This window comes from Melozone crissalis, unplaced genomic scaffold (assembly GCF_028551555.1).
Source record: "Melozone crissalis strain CALT ecotype California unplaced genomic scaffold, PUWL_Pcris_2 ptg000045l_1, whole genome shotgun sequence".
NCBI classification, from domain to species: domain Eukaryota; kingdom Metazoa; phylum Chordata; class Aves; order Passeriformes; family Passerellidae; genus Melozone; species Melozone crissalis.
Genome location: NW_026535823.1, coordinates 5,183,141 through 5,208,156, shown reverse-complemented (window position 1 = coordinate 5,208,156; position 25,016 = coordinate 5,183,141). Strand labels below are relative to the sequence as shown.

The following is a 25,016-nucleotide window of genomic DNA, read 5'->3' as shown; positions in this document are numbered from 1 at the left end:
CCCTCCCTGGGGGTCTGCATCCATCCCTGATGGCCCTGGGGGGAGAGGGGTCCTTGTGCCACCTTGTCCTGAAGCCTTAAGAAGGCTGGCCTAGAACAGAGGCTGGACAGAGCTAAAGAATAAAGTAGGGATTTATTAAAGGCCTCAGTGGCTCCACCTTGGGCAGCACAAGAGCCCAGCCAGGGCTACACCCAAGATGACCCAAAATGGTCACAAAAAATGGACCACTGGCCATGAGATCTCACACTTCCTTAAGATCTGCTCCATTTGCATATTGGAATTAATGTCCAAGTACAGCTTTAGCCCATGCAGTCCCATCCCTCTTGTTTTTCTCTGTTGAGCCCACGTTGTTTGTGTTCTTGGGCCTGAGATTTGGATCATTTGTCCTTGGTCCCCAGCTGGAGCAGGAATTGTTTTGTCTCCCTGCTCTGTGCACAGAGCTCACCATCCCCTAATTTGAAGCCCAGACCCACATACTGAAGCAGCCCAGAATCTGAAAAATATAAAAGTTCAAACATGAGGCATCAATTCCACCTTTCCATCTAGTGGGAGCTCAAAGGTGGCAGCACTTGGTGTCCCCAGGTGGCACTGTACCCTGCAGAGCCCGCTGGCAGCTCCTCTTCCCTGGCCAGAAGACAGTGGGTGGATCCTTTCAGGACTGGGGTTTGTTCAGGGGAGATTTCTTGGTTTGTTTGTTGGGGTTTTTTTTCCTTTTTGTTGCAAGATTTCATCTGTTGGCACAGGGTTAAATAAAGAAACTAGACTGCTGCTGGCACAGTGCTCCTGTCCCTCCTGCCCTGGGCACTGGCAGGGCTGGATCCATGCCCTGGAGGCAACAAGGGGGACAGAGATGCACAAGCCATGTCCCACCAAGTCCAGATGGGACAAGGACAGGCTGGACATTGGAGTGGGGACCAGAAACAACCTCTGCTGGAGGCTGCTCTGTACTTGGCTTTCCTTGCCCTCCTTTCCTCCAGGATCCTCCTGCCCAAAGGGCTCCTCCAGGCTGTGCTAGCCTCTTGTATCTCTCTGTTGGCTGTCCATCTTCTCTGCTCCCTGTCTTTCTCCTGCCAGATTTAGGATGGATGCGTCTCTGGAAGGGTGTTAGCACTGCTGCTCTTAGCTGTGCCCTTTCTCTCCTCTCCCAGGCTTGCAGATTGTCCTGAAATCCATCATGAAGGCCATGGTGCCTCTCCTGCAGATCGGCCTGCTGCTCTTTTTTGCCATCCTCATGTTTGCCATCATCGGCCTGGAGTTCTACAGCGGGAAGCTGCACCGAGCCTGCTACACAAACAATTCAGGTGAGGACAAGGACTGGGCACCTGTTGTGTTTGTGGGCTGCCCTTGTGGCAGGAGGGAATGATGGATCTCACTCCATGTCCTCAGAAGGCTAATTTATATTAAGATACTATTATATTTATTTATTTAAGATACTATATTATATTAAAGATACTATATTCTAGTTTTATATTATATTATAATATTTAAGTATTATAATATTTTAGTATATTATAATATTTAAGTGTATTATAATATGTAAGATACTGTATTATATTAAAGAATACTAACCTAAGCTATACTAAAGAATACAGAAAGGATTCTTACAGAAGGCTCAAAAAGACAATAATGAAAACTCATGACTCCTTCCAGAGTCTCGACACAGCTTGACCCTGATTGGCCATTGAGTCAAAACAATTCACATGAAACCAAAAAAACAATCACCTGCTGGATAAACAATCTCCAACCACATTCCAAAGCAGCAAAACACAGGAGAAGCAAATCAGATAATTATTGTTTTCCTTTTTCTCTGAGGCTTCTCAGCTTCCCAGGAGGAAAATCCTGGGTGAAGGGAAAATACAAGTGTAACAGGCATTCTCTCCACATCTCACGAATGGGAAAAGATCTGGGATGAGCTGTCCCTCACCTCTGCCTCCTTTGGCTCTCTGCTGTGTGCTACAGGTGAACTAGAGGAGCTGGACCCTCCCCATCCCTGCGGGGTGCAGGGTTGTCCCCCGGGCTACGAGTGCCGGGAGTGGATTGGTCCCAACGATGGGATCACCCAGTTTGACAACATCCTCTTTGCTGTGCTGACCGTCTTCCAGTGCATCACCATGGAAGGGTGGACCACAGTCCTGTACAATGTGAGTACTGCTGCTCTGGGGGGGCAGCTGGAGGCTCTTTCTGTGTGCTGGAAGCTCAGAAGATTCAGGGTTTCCTTTGTGATGGAAGTGGGGTTAATCTTTCCAGAGTTTGGGTGTGTTCCTTGCCTCCAGGCAAAGGGAGCTCTAAGGGCCTAGTCCCTATCTCTGACATGGAAATGGGGTTAATCTTTTCAGAATTTAGGTGTGTTCCTTGCCTCCAGGTAAAGGGAGCTCTAAGGGCCTGGTCCTTATCTCTGACTCATTTCTGAGAGCAAAACCTCCTGGGCATGTCCTGCAGTGATCCTCCTGCTTGAAGGCTGAGCTGGATGGAGGCTGTTTTTGTGTGCTGGAAGTCCAGAAGATCCAGAATTTCCTTTGTGATGGAACTGGGGATAATCATTCCAGAGTTTGGGTGTGTTCCTTGCCTCCAGGCAAAGGGAGCTCTAAGGGCCTGGTCCCCATCTCTGACTTGTTTCTGAGAGCAAAGCTTCATGGGCATGTCTTGTAGTGATCCTCCTGCTTGAAGGTTGAGCTGGATGGAGGCTCTTTCTGTGTGTTGCATGCTTAGAAGATCCAGAATTTCCTTCGTGATGGAAATGGGGTTAATGTTTTCAGAGTCTGGGTGTGTTCGATGTGTGTTCCTTGTGTCCAGGCCAAGGGAGCTCTGAGGGCCTGGTCCCCATCTCTGACCCATTTCAGAGAGCAAAATCTCACGGGCATGTCCTACAGTGATCCTCCTGCTTGAAGGCTGAGCTGGAGGCTGTTTCTGTGTGCTTGATGCTCAGAACATCCAGAGTTTCCTTCGTGATGGAAATGGGGTTAATCTTTCTAGAATTTGGGTGTGTTTCCTTGCTTCCAGGCAAAGGGAGCTCTAAGGGCCTGGTCCCTATCTCTGACACGGAAATGGGGTTAAATCTTTCCAGAATTTGTGTGTGTTCCATGTGTGTTCCTTGTCTCCAGGCAAAGGGAGCTCTAAGGGCCTGGTCCTTATCTGGTGGCCTGGGAAAGCCTCAGAGCTGTTCTCAGACCCCTTCTCTGGGGCAGGGCCAGCATTTCAGCCTCCAGCAGGGAGCTGGGATCTTTGTGCTGATGGAGCAGGGAGTGCCTGGGCTGAGTTCTTGTGGTTTGCAGCTGCTGATGCCCAAGCCCTTGGGGTGCCCAGAGAGCAGCTTGAGGGCAAAGCTGGATAAAAAGCTCCAGGAGATCCCAGAGGGCCATTTTGCTGTGGGTGACTGGCCATGCAAGCATGCTGGAGTTTGTGGGCTAGAGGAACTGTGCCTGTTCTGTTCCTAGCCTCATTTCAGCTGCAATTTTGGTGTCACTGCGCTGGTAATGTTTTTATACCCTGGTTCCCATAAATCCTGGGGATTTGCAGAGTGGCACTGCTCTACAGGAGGCAAATTGATGACTTGTGGTGGGGAAAGTGCTGCAGGAGGGACTCTGGCACTGGGGGAAATGCTGGTTTTAAACCTCAGGCTGTCAGCATTGGGGCCCCCCTTCTTGCTGAATCTGTCCCAGGGCCCCTCTGGGGTGCAGGATGGCGTGTGTGGACAGATGGATTGTGAAACCAAGACTGGAGTAGAAAGGGGAGAGTTCATTGCAAAGGCTTGACCTTTCCACAAGGATTTGGTTTTCCTCTTCCTGAATGAGAAGGCAGTGTCAAGATCTTGCTGTGTCAGTGGGGGAATTAAGCAGGATTGAACCACCTGAGAGTTCAGATGAAAAAACTTCAATTTTATGTCTGTTTTTGGTGTGTCAGTGGGATTAGAGACTCACCCACAGCACCTGTTACCCAGGTAAAATTGAGTATATCAGGGAAGGTGGTTTGCCAGTGTATCATGTGTAGCCTGTGCATGCCCGGGGTTGGTGCCAGCCACCTGCCCTGAGCCTTGTACCTGTGTTAATATCTCCCTGCAAAACCTGCTTTCTGCTTAATTAAGTCTCTTTTCTGCTCTCCTGTCAGTGCTGTGGGCACCAGGGGCTGGGCATGAGCTGGGGCTCAGAGATTGGGTGTAGAAAGCGCTCTGGAGAAAGGAAAAGTGCCAGCAAGGGTAAAAGATCCCTGTAAAAATCAGGGATAAGCAGTTTGGTTTTCCTCTTCCTGAAGGAGATGGCAGTGTCAGTGGGGGAATGAAGCAGGATTGAACCACCTGAGAGTTCAGACCAAAAAACTTCAATATTGTGTCTGTTTCAGTGCTCCCTGTGTCTCCCCCTTCCCAGCAACCAGCAGCAGCACTGCCCATGCTGGAGTCCTGCTGGTGGAGTGTGAGGCCATGGGGAATGGGTGGGCAATTTATGGTCTGATGGACCTCAGGGGTTTGTTTGAGTGAGTCTGGTCACCTGCTGCTCGGGGTGTCATTGCTGGGAAGGTTTGAGGTGATCCCTTCAGTGTCTGGGATTTGCTGATTCATCACCTGGGTCTGAAAACCCAGGGGCTGGGAACTCTGAAAGCTGTGCCTCCCCTACAGGAATCCCTATATTAAAAAAAAAAAAAAAAAATTATATTTATATTTATATTTATACAATTTTATACATATACATATATATTTATATATATTTATATATATTTATATTTATACTTATGTTTATATATAATATATATTATATCAGGAGGCCCCTATATAAAAATTATATAATACATATAATATATTATATATTATATATTATATATTATATATATTTTATATATATATAATATATATATATCATATATATATATATCATATATATTATATATAAAATAGGGATTTACTACCCTAGCTGCTAAACTGGGGGGCTCTCTGGGCCCCTTATGGGGACCCAAATCATCTTCTCAGCCTGATCAGCAAAGCTGAGCAGAGGTGCTTTGTCACCAATGTCACTGTCACGCTCTGTCACCACGTTCCCAACAGCCAGGACCATAAATAAGGTGCCTCCCATCCCTGTTCCTGTGCAAAGAACCAGCTGTTAGTGCCCAGTTATGGGAAGGAGCAGGGATCTTCCTTGGCTTTTAATTGAATGAGAGTTTGTGGCCTTGGTGGCATTAAATGCTGCTGATTCACCTCGGGGGGTGGCCAGAGCTGGAGTTCCCAGCACTGCTGGGCTGCACCTCCTGCCCTCCCCAGGAATTTTCCAGGGGCCTCATGGTGCAAAGGTTGTGTGTGCTCGGTCCTTTTGTTGTTTAGAGACAGAAAAATGGATTTTTGTCTTTTGTTTTTAAATAAGAAGATGAGGGATGCAGTTCCTGGGGGATGCAGGAGGAGGAGGTGGCCAGAGCTGGTGTTCCCAGCACTGCTGGGCTGCACCTCCTGCCCTCCCCAGGGACTCTCAGGGGCCCTCATGCTGCACAGGTTGTGGGTGCTCACTCCTTTTGCTGCTTGGAGACAGAAAAATGGATTTTTGTAATTTTTTTAATAAGAAGATGAGGGATGCAGTCCCTGGGGGATGCAGGAGGAGGGCTTGGAAACCACAGGGGTGCTCTGCCATCACCTTCATCACTTGGGGCAGCAAGGCAGAGCAGGGTCCTGCTGCTAACCATGCCCCAGCTTTGGGGGACTCCATTTTCCCACTGGGATAAAGCAATGGGGGTCTCTGTCCTTGTGGATTAACACTGCAGGGGAGAGGGAGATGGCAGGAAAACCACTTTAGCAATCTCTCAAAGAAATTGCTTACTCTAGAATTCCTCTGTGTGACTGTTATCATGATTTTAAGATCTGTTTTTCCACCATTCTACCAGGTCTACAAGTGTGGCTCCTGGAATTTGCAGGCAGCATTACAACAAGCTAATTTCCACATGGGTTATTTAATCCTTGTTCTTACTTCTTGCTTTCTCCGTGTCATCTTTGCCTTCATGAAGCAGAAATCACAGCATGGGTTGAAATAAAAGAATTGTGGGGTGTTGGTGCTTTTCCACCTCCTGTCTCTGGGAGCTTGGAGGAGTTTGATTTCTTTTGGAGGGGAGTTTGGCTTTGGAATTGCTTCTGTGGTCTGAAACAGAGGCACACTCACTGTCCTGCTCCTCTGCCTCTGGGCTGGCCTGGGACTATTCAAGGAAGCAAAGGGGAGAGGGGTTTGAAATTTATATTTCCTGAGGGAGCTGGGAGGGCTCACCTTTGGAGAAAAGGAGGCTCAGGGGGGACTTTCTCACTTCCCTACTGTCATGGGAGGATGGTGGTGCATCCATTTATTTTTTTCCTCTTCTAAAAAAGTCTCCATAACCTTACCGAAAAAGTTTCTCTTCCTAACTAAACTAAAAAAAACCCTTTTTAAAATATAAACTAACTAAAATTTGTAAGGTTTATTTCCTTACATTATCAATCTGCAGCAGGAGGGGAGCGTTTGCTGGGGGATAGAACACCAAGATGCTGGTAGCTTCCATAAACACCTCCCAAAATGCAGCAGTGGTGGGCAGAGCTGTGTCCATGGCCTCAGGGGAGGTGGGTCTGGGTCTTGCAGTCCCATGCAGAGCTGGGCAGCTGCAGCAGAGAGCCAGGGGGATGCAGGGCCGTGGGTTGGGTGCCAATGTGAGCTGTGAGTGCGGGCACGCTGCAGGAGCGGCTGGGGAACGGGAGCTGCTGCAAGGATGGGGGTTTGCAGCGTGTGTGACTCAACCCTCGCGTGCTTCCAGCGTGCTGGGGGTGCTGGGGCCAGGAGGGGAGGATCCCCTCAGTGTCTGGGATCTCCTCTGGGCTGGGTGCAGAAGGGTTTGAGTGAATCTCATCGTGTGCAGAAGTCATTTCAGGCTGGGTTCGCACGAGTTGGCTCGGACTGGTTTTGTGTGTGAAGCACCAAATTCAAGATCACAGGATCACAGAATGGTTTAGGTTGGAAGGGGCCTTTTAGAGATCATCCAGTCCAACCCCCTGCCATGGGCAGGGACACCTTCCCTGTATCAGGTTTCTCAGAGCCCCATCCAACCTGGCCTTGAACAGTTCCAGGGATGGAGCATCCAACACCTCTCTGAGCAGCCTGTGCCAGTGTGTGACCACCCTCCCTGAAAGGAAATTCACACAATCACAGAATCACTGGGTTGGAAGAGACCTCCAAGATCATCAAGTTCAACCCAGCCCCAACCCCTCAGCTAAACCCTGGCACCCAGTGCCACATCCAGGCTTTGTTAAACACACCCAGGGATGGGGACTGCACCACCTCCCTGGGCAGCAATTCCAGAACTTTAATTCTTCCCTATATCTAATTTAAATCAACCCTCTTTCAGATTGAAACCACTCCCCCTTCTCCTGTGACAACAGGCCCTGCTGAAATGTTTGTCCTCATCTTCCTTACAGTTAAAGTTCTGAAGGTCTTCTGCTGCAGGCTGCCTTTGTAATGCAGGTGCTGCTCAGACCAGCCTGGTTTGGGATGCTGGGGAAGGGAGGTGTGCTGATATCATGGTCATGCCAAGCACATGGGTCAGAGATGTGAGCAAGGCTTCCTGCCCCACCCCCATTTGCCCCTTGGAGGGGGTCAGAGGAGGAATCTGTAGCAGAACAGTTATTTTTCCATGTGTGTGTGTGTGAGTACAAAATTGCTCATTGCATGTTGGCATCGATTCCTGGGGTTTCACAGGTGTCCCTTGGGGTGCTCAGCACTCACAAGCCCTCTCTGAAAATACTTTTGTGTGAGTAGTGTGAGTGAGACCTGAGCATGGTGCAGCTCTGGAGGGGTTCCTCCTCAACCTTTTGGAGAGTGAGGACAGTGCCTGGCTTTCCACAGAGGCAGCAAAATTGCCTTGACCAGAGAGAATTTTCCTCTTTTTGGGGGGTTTGCTCAGACCTGGGATGAGCCTGGAAACCTCCCTGAGCCCCAGTACTTCCAGGAGCTGCTGCAGATCCTCTGGACACTGCTGTCTGTCTCCTGGGGTCCCAGGGTGTAAGAGCCTAAATGAGAGATGTGGAACTCCAGGCAGCTCTCCAAAATGCAGTTTATTCTATCCAAGGTGTTACAGCAGTCCAGGGTGGTGGGTGACAGAGCTGTGCCTACAGCTGTCAGCTCCAGCTGCAGGCAGGCCTGCAGACCCTTAGTTTTGGCTAGAATGCATTATATACTTTTCTTTGCTGAGCATCTTAATACATTAGAACCAATCTACACCTTAACTTTTATCTACAGCCTATCATAACTACTATAATTCCCATATTCATGTTACTATTCTCCAATCACTAAAAGTTAGTACATTACAGTTTAAGCTAGAAGTTGGTTTTCAGTTTTCTTGCAGTGGAAAATTCTGAGACCTTTTTGCTGCAACATTTGCTGACTTGTTTTCTTGTGCTGTCTTTCTGCTTGGTAAAAGCATCTTCTTGTTTGGGGTGGGTTTATCCTTTGCTCCAAGTCATAAAAACCCCTTCTAACTAACACACCCTTTACCTCCTGGGTTAAAAAACCAGTAAAACTGGTTCAGGAATTCTTTTCTTCTATATCAAAACTCACTTCCATCTCTATTCCTCCATCAGATTCTACATTCAAAAATCTTTCTGCCAAGCACACATATCTGTGAGACTTTCTTGTCAAACTTTCACCCTTCCAAACACCAAGGCAAGAGCTGTAGCCGTGCCAGCCGTGCACCAAGGGTTGTGGGAGCTCTGCTGGTAGTGCAAGTATCCCAAAAGCAGTGATGGGCTGGAGGAGCTCGGTACAGCAGGAGGCTGATGCATAGTGATGGCTCCCAGCAAGGAGCTGGGAAAAGGAGAAGAAGGAGGAGGAGAGAGAGAGGAGAGGGATGGCAAAAAGAGGGAAACCACCTGGCTCTTTAGCCCTCTGTGCTCTGGGATGGCACAGCCAGTTGGGTGTGTGGTGTTTCACCCCACAGACACTTTTGGCCAGCTGGATCACCCCACAGACACTTTTGGCTGGCTGGGTGTGTGGAGTTTCACCCCACAGACACTTTGGGCTGGCTGGGTGTGTGGTGTTTCACTCCACAGACACTTTTGGCTGGCTGGGTGCTGCAGCTGGGCCCGTGGGGACAAGTCCAGGCCTGCAGGAGCTCTGGTGGTGCTGGGATGGAGCTTTCCCCCATAACAGGGGCTGCTTCTGAGGTTTTCCTCTGTGGAGAAGCTTTAAGGCGATGGTGAAGGAAAGGAGTCGGTTCTGGTGGAGAGTTTTGATCCAGAGCTTTATTCTGGCCCACAGGCCTCTGAATCCAGCACCAGCTCCAACAGAACTCCCTGACCCCGTGGTTGCTGTTCCTTTAACCCCGAGGAGAGGGGCAGGGAAGTTATGGGAGCCACGAAGCAGGTCCAAGGGACAAATGACACCTGGATGGCCCAATGCCCCCTCAGGTGTAGAGGGCATCCTTTGAATCTGCCAATCTCTCAACGCCCTTCTGGAATGCCAGGACTGACAGACAGTGCTGACAGGAGAAAGAAGAGGTGACTGACATGCCAGGGAGGGAATTATTAGAGGAGGGACCCGAGGTTCTGGTGTAAACCCTGAAATCACAATGCAACAGGACAGAGCTCTTTCCTCCCCCCTCCTCTGAAATACTGCTTTAAGCATGGCTGGAGCAGATTCAGAAAGGAGGGTGCAGGTTTCACCCCAAGGGTTCAAGCCTTTCAGAGCTCACAAAATGAGCTGTTTTGCCCCACATGACTCCAGTTGGTGCCTGTGCTACCAGGCACGTGTGTGGCAGCCAGCCTGCTCTCCCCTCTCCTCCTCCCTTTGGAAAATCAGAGCACTTTCTTTCTCCACACTCAGCAAAGCCAGACCCTCACCAGCTTGCCAAATGTTCCTGCCTTTTTTTTTTTTTTCCCCTTTCTTCCCCTTTTTCCCTCTGTGTGTGTATGCAATGAAATGACACAGCAAGAAACAAACTGTGTCTGCTGGATCCCATCTTCCAGGCATGTTCCATCGAAAGCTGCCTGCCCACATCCTCCTCCCTGCCTGCACTGGGGGAGCTCAGGGGGCTCCTGGGGCTACCAGGGGGGCTCTGGCATCACCCAGCAGCTCCAGACTCAAGGGTGGGAGGTGGCAGGGGGGTCTCAGGGCTGCCTTGCCCATCTTTGTTAAGGCCAGGATTTGTACTTCCATTAGCAGGCTTGGTGCTGGTGTTGGTGAGGTGGTGTATTTGCAGGGTGCTCTCGTGGCAGGAGGAATGAATTTGACTCTATGTCCTCAGAAGGCTAATTTATTATTTTATGATAGTATATTATATTTAAAAATGCTATACTAAATTATACTAAAGAATACAGAAAGGATTCTTACAGAATACTAAAAAGATAATAATGAAAACTCTTGACTCCTTCCAGAGTCCAACACAGCTTGGCCCTGATTGGCCATTGAGCCAAAACAATTCCCATGAAACCAATCAAAAAATCACATGTTGGATAAACAATCTCCAACCACATTCCAAAGCAGCAAAACACAGGAGAAGCAAATGGGATAATTATTGTTTTCCTTTTTCTCTGAGGCTTCTCAGCTTCCCAGGAGCAAATCCTGGGCAAAGGGATTTTTCAGAAGATATGAATGTGACAGTGAGGTTGGAAAGCTGGTTCCAGACCTCTTGGTGGATGTGCTCCTGTCCTCCAGGGCTGGGTTATGGGGCTGTTGGGGTGTGTTGCCCCAGGGCAGCACAGCTGAAGCTGGGGATGTTCCTCCATGTAGGAACGTGATAAAACAATGAAAAAATCCCATTGTGGGGCCCAAGCTGCCTCTCTGGGCTTGCAGCATGCCCAAAACAAAGCAGGGATCCAGGTCCCATGAGAAAACAGCCCCAAAGGTGATCCTCTGGAAGCCAGGCCCTGCTGCAGTGTCCAGCTGGAGAGGCAGCACATGGATCTGCACTGGAGTGAAGCTTTGCAAATGCTCCATCAGGAAAAGCTCATCCTGCATTTCCCAAAGGAATATAAAAAGCCTGCCCCAAAGTGCTTGGGTGAGTGATGGGACCTGCTCAGCCGTGCAGGGAGCAAGGCAGGAACCTGGAATTCCTTCATTAGAGGAGTTGGTGTAATTTAGGGATTAAAATTCCCATGTCTACCCCGAGTTCTGCAAACAACAACCTCCTGATACCTTCAACAAAGGGGAAAAAAAAACTATGGGAAAGCACAGTGGACCAAGGTGATGAACTACAGAGGGATATCAAGAACAAATTATGCCCCAAAGGAATGGGAAAAGAGGCTGCTCAGTCAAGACAATGACATCTTGGTGCCAAAAAAGCCTGAGGAGTGGTTAGAGGTGTGCTGGGGAAGGTGCAGGAGGGGTCTGGGCAGAGGGGAAAGGGAAATTTTGGGAGCAGAAGCAGAGGGATCACAGTGAGGGATGGCTGTGGGCAGAGGCAGAGCAGGAGGCACACACAAGGACTGGGTTTGTGCATCGATGCTGGGGCATCTGGGTGTAATTTTTTGGTGGGATGGAGGAGAGCAGCACCAAAATTGCTCTCAGTGCCTGTTTCAAATATTTTGAAAACGTTGGAATTTTAGTAATGCTTCTAGCAACACACTTTTTTGCATTCCCTTTAGGAAACAGAAAAATGAAATGCATGGTGTTCTTTTCCTGCTTCCCCACTCCCTCCCTCCCTCCCTGCACACACTCAGAGAGAGGATTATGCTGAACTGTGTGTCCTCCTCTGGCATTGTTCCTGCCTGTCCCTGGCACCCCAGAGCTTCCCAGGGCCAGTGAAGGGCACTGATGGGGTGCCCACCCTGCTGGAGACCCTGACACTTGGCCATGGCAGGATGTGTCCCACCCCAGGGCAGTCCTGGCCTTGCAGAGGAAATGCTCCCATTTCCTCATTAACCTGATTTGGGAGAGCAAAGCATTTCCATTCAGATCTTGTCCAGTGCCAGGGTCACTGATGGATCCCAGGCAGGGAGTGAGGCATGGCCCTGCATGCAGGAGATTCAATTACTGCCATTAAAGGGAACAAGGAGATCTGTTACTGTGCTGGGGAGAGAAGCAGCGGGTGGCAGGGGCTGCAGGGAGCTGCTTAGGCCAGGGAATATGCTGAAAGGTATTTTTATAACTCATTTTCTCCCCCTTTTGCTGGGCTGTGAGGCTGTGGCTGCTGGCCTGTGTGTGATTCTCAGCTGGATGCAGCTGTGGTTTGCAGGGAGGAGCAGGTCAGGGGCTGGGGAGGTGATGCTGGGGGGCACCATCAGCCATGGCAGGGGCACAATTTGCTGTCACCACCAGGCAAAAACCATTGGAAGTTGTCAGGTCAAGGATTTGGAGCACAAATCATGGAAGCTGTGGTGGTTTTGCACCTCCTGTCCTGCTCTGCAAGTACCCAAGAAGTGCTTGGGAAGGCAAGCACAGCTCCCAGGGCAAAGATCCTTGAGATCCACGGCTTTTCCCATCCCATCCCCAACCCTCTGTGTGAATGCAATCCACACCCTGCTGCTCCCCGAAAGCTTTGGGTGCCCACAGGTCTCCAGTTCCCCTCCTCAATGAGGGAACTGCTCCCTGGTGAGCAATGGAGTGGCCACGAAGGCTCCCTGCACAGCCTGAACCAGCTCCCTGTGTATTTTTAGCCAGGAGAGACTGACTTTGAGGGGTTTATTGAGGTTTTCCCCCCTCCTTTCCCCTATAGCAAAGAAATCCTGAAGGTTCCCATGCGCCGCAGCCCGAGGGAGGGGACGTGTGGGCTGTGAGCTTGTGCTGTGCATTCAACTTACGGATATATTTAGATTTCTTTAGATTTCTGGCCCCCCGAGTGAGACCTGCTTTTGCAGCTTCCCGCGCCTTTTCCTGCCCTTTGGGGGGGAAAAAAAAAGGAAAAACCAAAAAAAAATCACCAAACAAACACCACAAGAGCTGCCTAAAGAATAACCTTTGTGCTAGGGGGTTGAGAAGCAGGAGCTGCTGGAGGCTCTTTCCCTCAGGTGGTGTCATTTGTAGGCTCAGAGGGCTTTCCTGGCAGCAGCAGGGGTCATTCCAAGGTGTGAGCGTGGTGGTTCTTGGTCTGGTGGCCACATTAGAGTTTCGAGGATGGTGGGGTGCATAATGAGGAGGAGGCATCTCAAAGGGAAGGGAGGAAGCAGCAAAGATTTGGCACCAAGCAGCTCCTCCATTTCCCAAAGGAATATAAAAAGTGTGTCTCAAAGTGCTTGGGTGAGTGATGGGACCTGCTCAGCTGCGCAGGGAGCAAGGCAGGAACCTGGAATTTCTTCATTAGAGGAGTTGGTGTAATTTAGGGATTAAAATTCCCGTGTCTACCCTGAATTCTGCAAACAACAACCTCCTGATACCTTCAACAAAGGGGAAAAAAAAGCCTGTGGGAAGGCACAGTGGACCAAGATGATGAAGTACAGAGGGATATCAAGGACAAATGATGCTCCAGTGGATGCTGGGGGCAGGAAAGCCCAGGACACATCCCCAAGGACTCCATGAGGAGTGGGAAAAGAGGCTGCTCCATCAAGACAACGACATCTTGGTGCCAAGAAAGCTGAGAAATGCAATGAGGGCCATGGCAAAGTTGTGTTGACACAGAGCTCCTGGAGGAGCAGTGAGCAGTTCCCCACCTCTGCAGGTGGAAGCAAGGCCCGGTGAAATGATATCTGGAGAGATTTGGGCACGGATGGACATCTCAGCCCCACTTTTGGTCAACACAAAGCAGCAGAAGGAGCGATACCAGCAACGAGGGCATGGCCAACGTGGGAACCATGGAAGCCCAGCACTGAGACCACTGTGCCCACCAGCCTGGCTGCTTGGGATGGCTTCCCCCCCGAGCTCAGAGGGAGCTGGCACATGAAATGGTCTGGTAACAAGTATTTTTAACAGCTCCATCGAGTTGGGGGAGGCACCATCTGACTGGAGAATAGCGAATGCGGTGCCTATATTTAAAATATGGGGGGAGGAGGGGAGGAAAAGTAAGGCAGGCAGGAATAGGACTGTGAGGATGACCTCGATCTCATGCCATTTCAGAACAGGTTTGGGAGGCAAGGGAGGAAAGTGAATCATGGGTTTGTCAAAGGTAGGTCACGCCAGGCTAACCTGGTATCTCAGGCCTGGAGATGTCCCAGGGCTGCTCCTTGTAGTAAAGGGGTTGCTGTGGGAGAGGGGGAATGGGGAGGGGAGGAAGAAAAGGGGTGTGTTGGAACTCTGGCTGCTGAGAATTTTACACTTTCTGTGCTGACAGGCACTGACCCCCAAGAGAACACTGCATTTGACCTGAGGCCGTGGAGAAGGCTTCCAAAATTGAATGATAAAACTGAGATTATAGATGTGTCGTTTAAATAGAAGTGTGTAATATCACATGGTGGAAAACCTAGAGTTTGAGTTTTAGAATATAGTAATATCTATAAAGCAACATGAAGGTTTTGGGCAGAGGCTGGTCCTTCTTCTCACCTTCTTCTCCATGTGTTTGGGTGGTATTGAACAAAACACCTTCTTCTCCAAGGGTTTGGGTGCTTTTGGATAAAATATCTTCTTCTCCATGATTTGGGTGGTATTGGATAAAATACCTCCTTCTCCATGGGTTTGGGTGGTATTGGATAAAATACCTTCTTCTCCATGGGTTTGGGTGGTATTGGATAAAATGCCTTCTTCTCCATGGGTTTGGGTGGTATTGAACAAAACACCTTCTTCTCCATGGGTTTGGGTGGTTTTGGATAAAATACCTTCTTCTCCATGGGTTTGGGTGGTTTTGGACAAAACACCTTCTTCTCCAAGGGTTTGGGTGGTATTTGGGTGTAATTGGATAAAAAAAGTCTGCATTGCGGGCCACAGGTGGTTGGTTATGGGGTTAAAAGTAAAAATAATTCAGGTGTCGCTTCTCAATTGGACAGTTTATCCTTAAAAAGCCCTGTAGAGAGAGAGACAGGGCTCCATTTTTAGATTGTTAGAGTTAAATGCTGTAGAAGTCACAGTTTGTGAGACTGTAACAGAGATAAGAACTAATGAACATCTGAGTTTGAACAACCCCAGTGAGGGGCTCTGTGAGGCTGGCAGGGATGTGAGCAGTGCTGGGATGGTGTTGAGGGGACAGAGGGGTCATCGACTCATGGAGTCCTTGGGGATGTGTCCTGGGCTTTCCTGCCCCCAGCATCCACTGGCTTCCCAGAGCTGCAGGGACAGAGGCTGCCACCCTGGGCTGGGAGGCCTTTGAGATGTTGGATGCAGTGAGAAATGGAAATCCAAAGGAGCAAAGGTCTCTCCTTGGAGCTCAGGTGGTGTTGGCTGGGAAGCAGCGGTGTGGAGGAGGAGAGGGTGACATCGGGGTGGCCACGAGGTGGCTGCAGGGCAGGGGTGGCACAAAGGAGGAGGGAGGGTGGTGGGATGCAGGGGAGGTGGTGAATTCTCTGTGGCATCACACAGGGATGGAGTGTGACCACTCAAATTGATCACTCCTGTGTCCAGGAAGGATGAACTGAGCCTGGGCTGGAGCAGGGAAGGGGCTGCTGGATAAAAGTTGGGCAAGAGAAGAACCTTGCTTTGGCCAGCAAAGCAGAGGCTGGAGATGGCTGTGATTGCTGTCTAGAAATAGATCAGGGTGGAAAGAGGAAGGAAAAGAGCTATTTCAGCCAAAGACTAGTGCTGGCAAAAGAATGGAGAGGTGTATAAAATGACCACAAATAAATTTAGGCTGGAAATTGCAGCAGCCATTGGAGCATCTGCTTGAGGAGGCTTCCAGTGGGGATAGTGAGTTTTTGGCAGCCTGAGTGGCTGAGCAAGTACCAGATGATGGTGTGGAGCCTCTATATCCAGACTGGGCATCACCAGTTCCTGGATTTGTAGGGAGCATTGGGATGTCCCCTGGGAGATTTCATGTTGTAAAGCTGGCGCCAGCCAGGGGGGCCCATGTGGCTGCTGGTGGCAATGCTGTTCCTGGGGCTGCTGGCGGCAGCCTGGGTGGTTGGGACCATCCCTGAGCTCACTGTGGCCACTGCTGTGTCCTCGAGTATGGCCACAGCTCCCCATCTCCTCCTCTGCCCTAGAAGTGCCCCTCCTGCAGCTGCTGGGGGCAAGTGGTGCTGTGACCTCCCAAATCCCCTTAAAAATCTCTCCAACCCCCTTTGCCTCCACCCCCAGGGGAGCCAGGCACTCAAATGCTCAGAGGCTGGGATCACAGTCAGCCCACACCACCAGAGTCCTGCCAGACCCCTGCCTCAGCTGTCCCTGCTGCATGTCCCCAGTGCCACCAGTTTTGCTGTGCCTGAAAAATGGACAGGGAAGAGATCTGGGCACTGATAACCCTGGGAAAACTTCCTATTTCCCCCTCTCTCTCCTGCTGGGATGGCTAAAGAGGGAATGGTGATAGCCCAGCTCTGGGGGAAGATGTCTTGTTCTTCTGTAGGAAAGGAGCTCCTGTGTTTTGTATTCCCTGTGACAGAGACCTCGGGGAAAGCCTGTGTTTTTTGGGCAGGAGCCAGGTTCAGAGACAAGCAATCCTGACATGAGTGGCAGGTACCCCAGTGGCATCTTGGCAGGGAGCTGAAGGCCTGCCAAGCTTGGGCTGAGGGCTGCAGGATGCCTTGAAGGCTGATGCCATGGGAGATGGTGCTGCCAGGGCAGAGCAGAGTGCCCTGGGTGTCTCTGGAGGGCTGTGGTGAGCATCAGCTGTCAGGAATTCCCGTGCATTGTTCCTTCCTCCCTCTGCCTGCTTCTCCCATGGCCCTAAAGAAGGGACTGGAGGTGAACTGGGGCTCTTGAAAGAACAGGATCTTGAGAGGATATGTGTGGTTTCCTTAGGGCCAAAGCGGGAGGGCAGTGAGTCCTTCCAGCTGCTTTCAGAGCCCTTACAGATGCTGTGTGCCTTGTCGCTGAGATCGCTGCCCACATCCCAGTGCTGTGGTCAGTGCCTGTGCTGGGCTGTGCTGGTGTCACCCTGCCTGCCTTGGGTGTCAGGGTGATGGGGACACCCATCTGAAGTCCCCATTTCAGGGAGGAAGGCTCCAGCCCTCGCTCTCTTTGCCCCTCAGAGCCGCGCTCCTCCCGCCGCAGAGCCTTGCTCAGCTCCTGCACTGGCCGAGCAGGAGATGTGGTGCCAATGACTCAGATGAAGATGAGGGCTTAATTAGCACAGGGAGAGGGGGGAAGAGAGAGAGAAAAGAGAAAGAGTCTTTCATTGCAAGAAGATTGATACCACCTCCCCCAGACAGTCACGTTCTGCCGCATCACCCTCAGCCCGGCGTCATGCGCACCGAGCCTGACACCAGAGGACAAATGGGGCCTGGGAGGGACACAGGGGCACTGCTTTATTGAAACCCCTGGTGAATTCATGTCTGGAGGGACTGAGCAGGGCTCAGCAGGAGACTTTGCAGCTGTCGGGCTGTGCCCTGAGCTCACAGCTCCCGCCTGGTCTCGGCTCCGTGGCTTTGGTGGGAGGGTGTCTGCAAGGTGTTAGTGATGATGCCAGCAGCAAAATGCCTGTTTGGAGGTTTCCCACCATGCATGAAGGGACAAACCTCTTCTTTAGATGCCACCTTAAGGCACCCTATCAATCTGTGCAGGGCAGGCCCTGCTGCCGTGGGGCTGCTTTTCCCCATCCTGGTGGATGTGCATAGGAGCCCTGAACCAAAATGCTGGGGAAAACATGAGGGGAGCCCTCGCCCTCAGCACCCCAGTTTTGGGCTGCAGTACCCTGCACCTCCAGCCAAACCCATCTCTTACAGTCTCTGCAGGATGGTTGGAGGGGGTGGAGAGGAGACTGCATCAGGAGAGCAGTCCTGCCTGATGAGGGCTGGGGCAGGATGCTGAGGGGTGCCAGGGCTCTTGTTGTGGGGAAGGGTGCCCACCAAGGCTTGGCAGGCATGGCCAGGTCACCCTGGGGAGCCTGGTGTGGTCAGCCTGGAGCACTGGAGTTACCACACCCTCCCTCTGCCCCGTTGATGGTGTTGGAGGTGATGTCACACATGGTTTTTTTTCTTTCTCCTCCAGACCAATGATGCCTTAGGAGCCACCTGGAACTGGCTGTACTTCATCCCCCTCATCATCATTGGATCCTTCTTCGTCCTCAACCTTGTCCTGGGAGTGCTGTCAGGGTAAGCAGAGTGGTCATTCTCTCTGGGCTGTGCCTGTCACACATCCCTCCATCCCCTCCAAACCCACCTGCCCCACAGCAGGGCATTGCTCCCTGCCTGTGCTTGGTTCTTCCTCAACCTGGGGAGCTGGGAAAGGGACAGCCTTGGAGATATTTATTGTTACTGTCATTTCACCTGGCTGAAGATCTGCTTTTGGTTCCTTGTGAGAAATGGTCACTGGGGATCTTCTGGCTACTTGGGACCTGCAAGAGAGGAGAGATTTGGGGGTTTTGTGAAAATGTGTTTGGCTCCAGGCTGTTGGTAGTGGGGTGGGATGGGTTTGGGGAGTGATACAGAACACCAGGAGGATGTGCCCTGCCCTGGAGGGGTGCAAGCTGGTGAGGACAGGGATGCTTGGGGTGCACATGGATAAGCCCACAAGATAAGGATATAAGGATGTAAGGATATAAGGATATAAGGATATAAGCATATAAGCATATAAGGATATAAGGATATAAGATAAGGAAGTAGGGACAAAGCAACTGTCCCTGTCCTGCACTTCCCAAGGGAGAGGGAGTTTTAATCCAAGCCTTTAAGCTGGGTTTGGAGACAAAACTCCTCTTGTCTCCATGACAATGAACTGTGGTTGCACCAGCACATCCTCAGCTGCTGGCAGAGGCTGGTGAACAGTGATAGTGTGCCCTCTCCTGCACTGGGGGAAGGTGTGGGCTCCTCTGTTCTGACTCAAGCAGGTCATTTCTTAGCTAGTTATGCATCATGGCAAAATGCAGAAGTCATTGTAGTGCTGATTTGGCCAGATGGAAAGCCCTCAGGTGCAAGGGTCAGGGTGGAGAATGGCCTTGTTCATTTCAATCCCTTTCCTGAGTGTCCCTGGAAGTCCCAGTGTGATGGTGGTGGTTTCAGGAGTTTCTAGAGTGACAGGCTGAGGTCTGTTATTGGGCTGAATTTTTCCAGCTCTCATTCTGGGATCTGACTGGGTCCAAGGGCTTCACTTTGCCTTGCAGAGAGGCAATTCTTATGGGGGATGAATATACTCAAGCAGCCTTGGGTGGAATTTGTGCTTCTTATGCCACATCCAGCTTGGGCATTTGGGCAAAGTCCATCTGGGTCTCATGTCAAGCAGGAGCTTTCCTACAAAAGCCTGGATGAAGGAAAGTTAGGAAGATGGGGGCAATGTTGTTACAAGGTTAGAGAATGTCAGTGCAGTGTGTTGTGTGGAGGCTTTTGGTGCTGGGGTGATGCTGAAAGCAGCTTGGGGACACGAACCAGACGCTGGCCAGAGGACCATAGAGGGGCTGGTGGGATGCTTGGCCATGCCCTGGCCCACCTGGGTGTTTCCCTGCCCGAGGCAGCATTCCCATGCCTACTGGGTTGGATGCAGTTATCCAGGACTCTTCCCAGGCACCGGCTGGCATTTCCACTGTTTGTTTATTGCTAGTAGGGTTTGTACTGGGGAAAGATGCAAGTGGGTGGGTGGCCTAATTGGCAGCAGAGATGCTCTTGTGGCGTGGCAGATATCCAGGGTAAAGCAGGACTGCTCATCTCCCTGGTGGGCTCAGGTGCCAGCTGGGCTCTGCCACCCCATGGCAAGGCCACTGTGAGTGTCCCCCTGCCTGGGCACGGCCACATCCTCTATGGCTCTGTGCATGCAGCATCTTGGCTGGGTGAATCATCCAGAGGTGCTGCTGGAGCCCTGGAGGAGCAGGACCTAAGGGCAGGAGCAGGTGCTTGTGCACACAAATGCTGAGTGCAGCAGGAACGGCCTTGCTCCTTGCTCTGTTTGCTGAACTCCTCTTGTTTTTGGCACTCACCACAATCCTCTCGTGCTGGAAGAGAGTTCTTGGCTCTGCTGGGGGATGGGAGGTGTGACCTTCCCATTGCCCAGCCCTCAGCTGATTGAACAGGCACGGCCTGGCCAGATACCCCCACGTGTGGCTGTGCTGAACTGAGAAGAGCTGGTCACTTTGGGAATGAGCTCCACAGAAACACCTCCACCAAAGGAATTCTTTCTCTGGCAGTTACACCAGTGCTTCTGGAGAAGCCAGGCCGTGCTCAGCTGAAATCTTGGCCTCTGGGAGCCTCCTTGCAGAAAGCTGGCCCCACACGTAGCTTGCAAACTGCACCATCTGCATCACTGGATAACAAGGTCCACTCGGGATTTCCAGCATTCTCCTCAAGGTTCTCCTCAGGAGCTGCTGCTGAGCTGCTCTGCCCTCGCCTCATCTCAGCAGAGGCTCCCTCTGGGGAAACAGCCCAGCAGCCAGGGTGGGCCCCCAAGGAGGAGAGGCTGCAGGAGGACATTTGTGTGTTTCACTTGCCACCAGCAGAAGTTTGCCGGAGCCCAGATTTAGCAGCCTCCTGGTGCCGATGAGCATCTCCCCCAACAGTCAGTTCCCCAACTGTTAGGCTGAGGCATGACCTCTGTGATGTAAACAGCCTGGATCCATCTGCTCCTTGAGCACAAAGTATGTGGGAGAGGAAAAGAAATGATTTTCATCACAGGCAGGCTCCTCAGTTTTTCTCCCTAAATACGAACAGGCACACACGCACTGGAGTTGCATGCAGACTCTGTTAAGGGAGGATGGAGCTCCTCCAGGCAGGGTCTTGGAGAGCCAGTTCTGCTGTGGCTTTGGCATTTATTGCCATGTCTATTAACTTCCCCCCTCTATGGGTGCAATTATGGATCAATTAATTCTGACTGGAAGCAGGACAAGATAAAAAAGTTGGCCCCGTTCCTCTTTGGGAGCAGGTACGGAGCCCAAGGAGATGTGACTGCTCAGCTTTTAAAGCTGCACGAGCTGCTGAGATAATCCTGCCAGAGGAGAGTCAGTGGGAGCCAGCGAGGATGGAGCATCCACTGAAATGCCATTTTCTACCTGAAGCTGCCTTGTGGCCTGAAGAATTGCCTGTGCTGGAGATTTGCAAAGATCTGTCCTCCCTTTTTTTGTGAAATTGTTCAGTTTTGGGGTTGTTTTTTTTTTTCCTCAGCTGTTTCTCACATAAAACAATTTGAAGGTGTTTGTTCGGGCTCTGTCTCTGGAGCAGCAGAGGCCTGATGATAGCCACACTGCCCTGTCCCTGCTGCTGGTGTCATGTGCCAGTGGCAGCAGTGCTACCCCAGGAGTGGTCACAGCCTGAGGACTCATACAGAGCTTCAGTACAGAACAGGCTGCATTTTGACTGTTTCCCACCTCCCTTTCCACAGCCTCTGCAGAAAAAATTTGGTTTGCAATCACCCTCCTCCATTCATTGCAGCATCATCCTTCTGCTGAGAGCTGGGAGACTCCATCCCCATATCCAGTCTTGTGCATCCAGCCCCTTTCCAGGGTGTCAGAGTGGAAAGAGATGCTGCCTGGCTCTCAGGCCAGCCAAGGAGACCTCTGGAAGCTAACAGCAGAGCAAGAAGTTGAGCACAATGGCAAGAAAAATGAAATCTATCTGCCTTGTACCAAAGAAGAGAGTAATTTAAATCCTCCTAATTGCTTCCACTCATCCTGGTGATGTTAAGTCTTTTCTCCCTTTAAGTCTTTTCTGCCCCCCACCCCCAGCTCTTACACTGAGCCTTTGAAAGAAACGACTAATGTTATAATTAAAGGATCAAATTGGCAAGATTTCTTTGTCTTAAGATCTTTCTTTCAGGTTGGGTTAGCACTGCGTTCGCAGTCTCCGGAGAGTTTTCTTCAGTTCCTTCAGGAGCCTTCTGCACCATCTTCTGAAATCTTTTCACTTCAGTTAATTTGAATTTTTTTCCCCATCCAATTTGGATGCATAACAAACGATGAATAAAATTTTGTAGCAATTAATAATAAGGGTGTTGAGGGAACAAGTGTACATTTTCAATGGAAAGAGGGTTCTTTTTGCCAGCTCCACACAAAAACCTGGACCCCACACGGCTGAGCGGGATGTGTTGCTTTGAAGCCAAAAACATTGGGAAGAGGATTAATGTCTCAAAGATTCCTGGAAGGAGAAGTGGTGAGCATGCAGGAAATACAGGAAAGCTTGTGGGGAGATGATAAATTCCCAGCAAGACGTGAACAAAAATGATTCTTTGCTGTAAGAATGGTCAGGCATTTGACTAGGCTGCCCAGGAAGGTAGTGGGATCACCATCCTTGGAATTGTTCAAAAAACATATGGATGTGACATTTAGGGACATTCTTAGTGGTGAAAATGGTGGATTTGAGGATCTTCAGCTTTTCCAACCTGAATGACTCTGTGTTTCAATGCCCAAGAAATATGGATTTGGAAGTATGAAAACCTGGAACCATCATGTTGTCTTTTCCTTGGAATGGTTGTAGGATCTCAGGGCGTGGCTGGGATGAGATGTGAGATGTCTGCACTTGTGCTGTGCTTGGGAACTCAGTGGCTGAGACCCCTTTTGAAGGGAGCAGTGGGTGCCACACGGGGAGGGGGCAGTGATGCCCCTCCCAGGTCCCCCAGCGCCACCATGAGCGCTGCCCACGCTCCTCACTTGGTTCTGGGGAAGCTCCTTGTCATCTCCGTGGTCTTTGGGCACAGGCCAGGCAGAGGAGTCTGGGGGACCTTCATCTCTATTCAGCAGGCAGGTGGGCATCCATATTCATGCCTCTCTGCCGTGCTCTGCTGGGCCACCTTTCTGCCAAGGGCTCCAAGCCCCGTGCAAACAAGCTGCCTGACAAGAGGCGTGCGTGGCTGCTGTGCTGGATCCTCTGCTGCTACAGGGAATAATGACTCCTCTTACAGCCAGCTGGGTGAGAAGGGAAAAAAAAGCATAAAAAAATCCACAACAAAAAGATGACTCGCTGACTTTCCCCTTTGATTTCTCCTGGCAAATTACTTGCCAGCATGTCTCCGCCGCTTCAAAATTGCTCTTATTCCTGCCTCCTTGCAAATCTGCTCCGTGGACTGCCTGTGGTCTGCGGGCTGTGGGTGAAAAGGCTCCGTTTTGATCCTCTCAATGAGGCACTCAGCAGATAGTGCTTGCTTACAGATTGCTTTGGGAGTTGTTTGTTCCAGATTATGGTAATTTCTGTCCTCCTGGTTGATGGCAGCAATCGCGTGGCTCCAGAGATTTGAGCCGGCGGATGGCTTTGGAGATGCCCAGTTCCTCCAGGAGCAGCTCCACCCTGGCAAGGGGGTGCTGGGCACTGCTGTTGGGTGAAGAAGGTGTTGACTGGAGTGCTGGAAGCTCCTGGGAAGTTTAATGTGATGAAAGGTTGAAAATTGAAGTGGGGTTTTCTTTCTGTACTACATCTCACCTGCAGCACTGACCACACACCTTTCATCTGCGGATCGCTGTCACATGCAAAAGGAGACTATAAAGATCTTCTCTGCTTACAGAGGAGATAAAAACTGGAGCATAGGAGGGAAAGGGAGGAGTGACATTTTCCCAGCACTGCATGAGCCAGTGGGAGTGATTGTGAACAAAGCCCGGGGCTCTTGAAGCACTGAAGCTGCGCTGCTTATGCCAGCCCTGCCTGATAAGAGTGAAGCACAATCTCCAGCTCCCATCTCTGCTCCTTGCTGCTGGGGCTGCCAGACCCTCTGCCACCCTTCTGCAGCTTCTTTGCAGCGTGGGCTGAGCGTGCTATTGCTGCCTTAGGTGCAGCATTGCAGAGTTCTCTGGGCAGTGGGACATCCATGCAAACCTCAGCGGTGTTATCCTTGGAAAAATGATGAAATTGAGTTTACAGCTAGAATGTTTGTGGCTCTCTTCTCTGCCGTGGTTGATGCAGCCCAGAACCCTGCTGGCTTTCTTTGCTGCAGCAGCACACTGCTCACTCATACTGAGCTCATCCCTGGGCCCTGCAGGTCCTCTTACCACAGCTGCTCCCCAGCTGGGTAGATCCCAGCCTGTGCTGCCCTCCTGGATTTTGTATTCCCATGTCCAAGACCTTACTTTTGAATCAGAGAATGGCCTGGGTTGGAAAGGACCTAGTAAAGATCATCTCATTCCAATTCTCCTGCCATGGAGAAGGACACTTTCCTTAGACCAGGTTGTTCCAAGCCCCATCCAGCCTTGAACACTTCCAGGGATGGGGCAGCCACAGCTTCTCTTCATGAGATTCTCATTAGCCCATCCTTCCAGCCTGCCCAGATCATCCTGCAGGATTGTTCTCCCTTCTGAATTCTCCACTTCCCCACTCAATTTGGTATCAGCACACTTGGCCTTGGAGAAATCCAGGTGGACAGCCACAAGTTTTCCACAAGGTAGAAGGTATCAGCATCTGCCCCTTCTTAGCAGGGACAGTGATGTGATGGGTCACCTCAGGGCTGGCATCTCCCAGCTCTTTCCCATTTTACCCTTCCATGTCACCAGCAGCTTGTCAGCTTTCCCCTCCCCAGCTTGTGTGAGTGCCAGTGCTCTGTAAATGTGCTCTGCTCAGCATCTCTGTCACACCCTGGTGACACAGAGCTCCTGTCCCATTGCACGGGGCTGATCAGAACTGAGGGACAGGCAGTACAAGAAATGGGCTGCTGCTGGTTGCCTTTCTTTTTGTGTCCCTTCTCCTTCAAGTTCAGAGACTTTATTGAGATGGCACAGCTTTTTATGGAATCACAGAAAGGTTTGGCTTGGAAGGGACCTTTAAAAGCCATCTGGTCCTGTGACCATGTTCACAGGGGTCTGAGGATGAGGGAAGAGATGAGGATCTGACTCCATGTTTCAGAAGGCTTGATTCATTATTTTATGATATATATTATATTAAAACTACTAAAAGAATAGAAGAAAGGATTTCATCAGAAGGCCAGCTAAGAATAGAATAGAAAAGAATGATAACAAAGGTTTGTGGCTCGGACTCTCTGTCCGAGCCAGCTGACTGTGATTGGCCATTGATTAGAAACAATCAACATGAGACCAATCACAGATGCACCTGTTGCATTCCACAGCAGCAGATAACCAATGTTTACATTTTGTTCCTGAGGCTTCTCAGCTTCTCAGGAGGAAAAATCCTAAGGAAAGGATTTTCCATAAAAGATGTCTGCGACATGATCCAACCCCCTGCCATGAGC

General features: G+C 50.6%; 1 protein-coding gene across 3 annotated transcripts in view; it reads left to right on the top strand.

The window, feature by feature from the left end:
- CACNA1E (calcium voltage-gated channel subunit alpha1 E) overlaps positions 1 to 25,016 on the top strand; it is a 151,508-nt gene that overhangs the window by 70,930 nt on the left and 55,562 nt on the right. For all 3 annotated transcript variants that reach the window (XM_054286294.1, XM_054286296.1, XM_054286295.1), the window contains exons 7-9: positions 1,149 to 1,301; positions 1,960 to 2,141; positions 17,925 to 18,028. In XM_054286294.1, the coding sequence (XP_054142269.1) occupies positions 1,149 to 1,301; positions 1,960 to 2,141; positions 17,925 to 18,028 (439 nt within the window). The remainder of the gene's footprint in view (positions 1 to 1,148; positions 1,302 to 1,959; positions 2,142 to 17,924; positions 18,029 to 25,016) is intronic.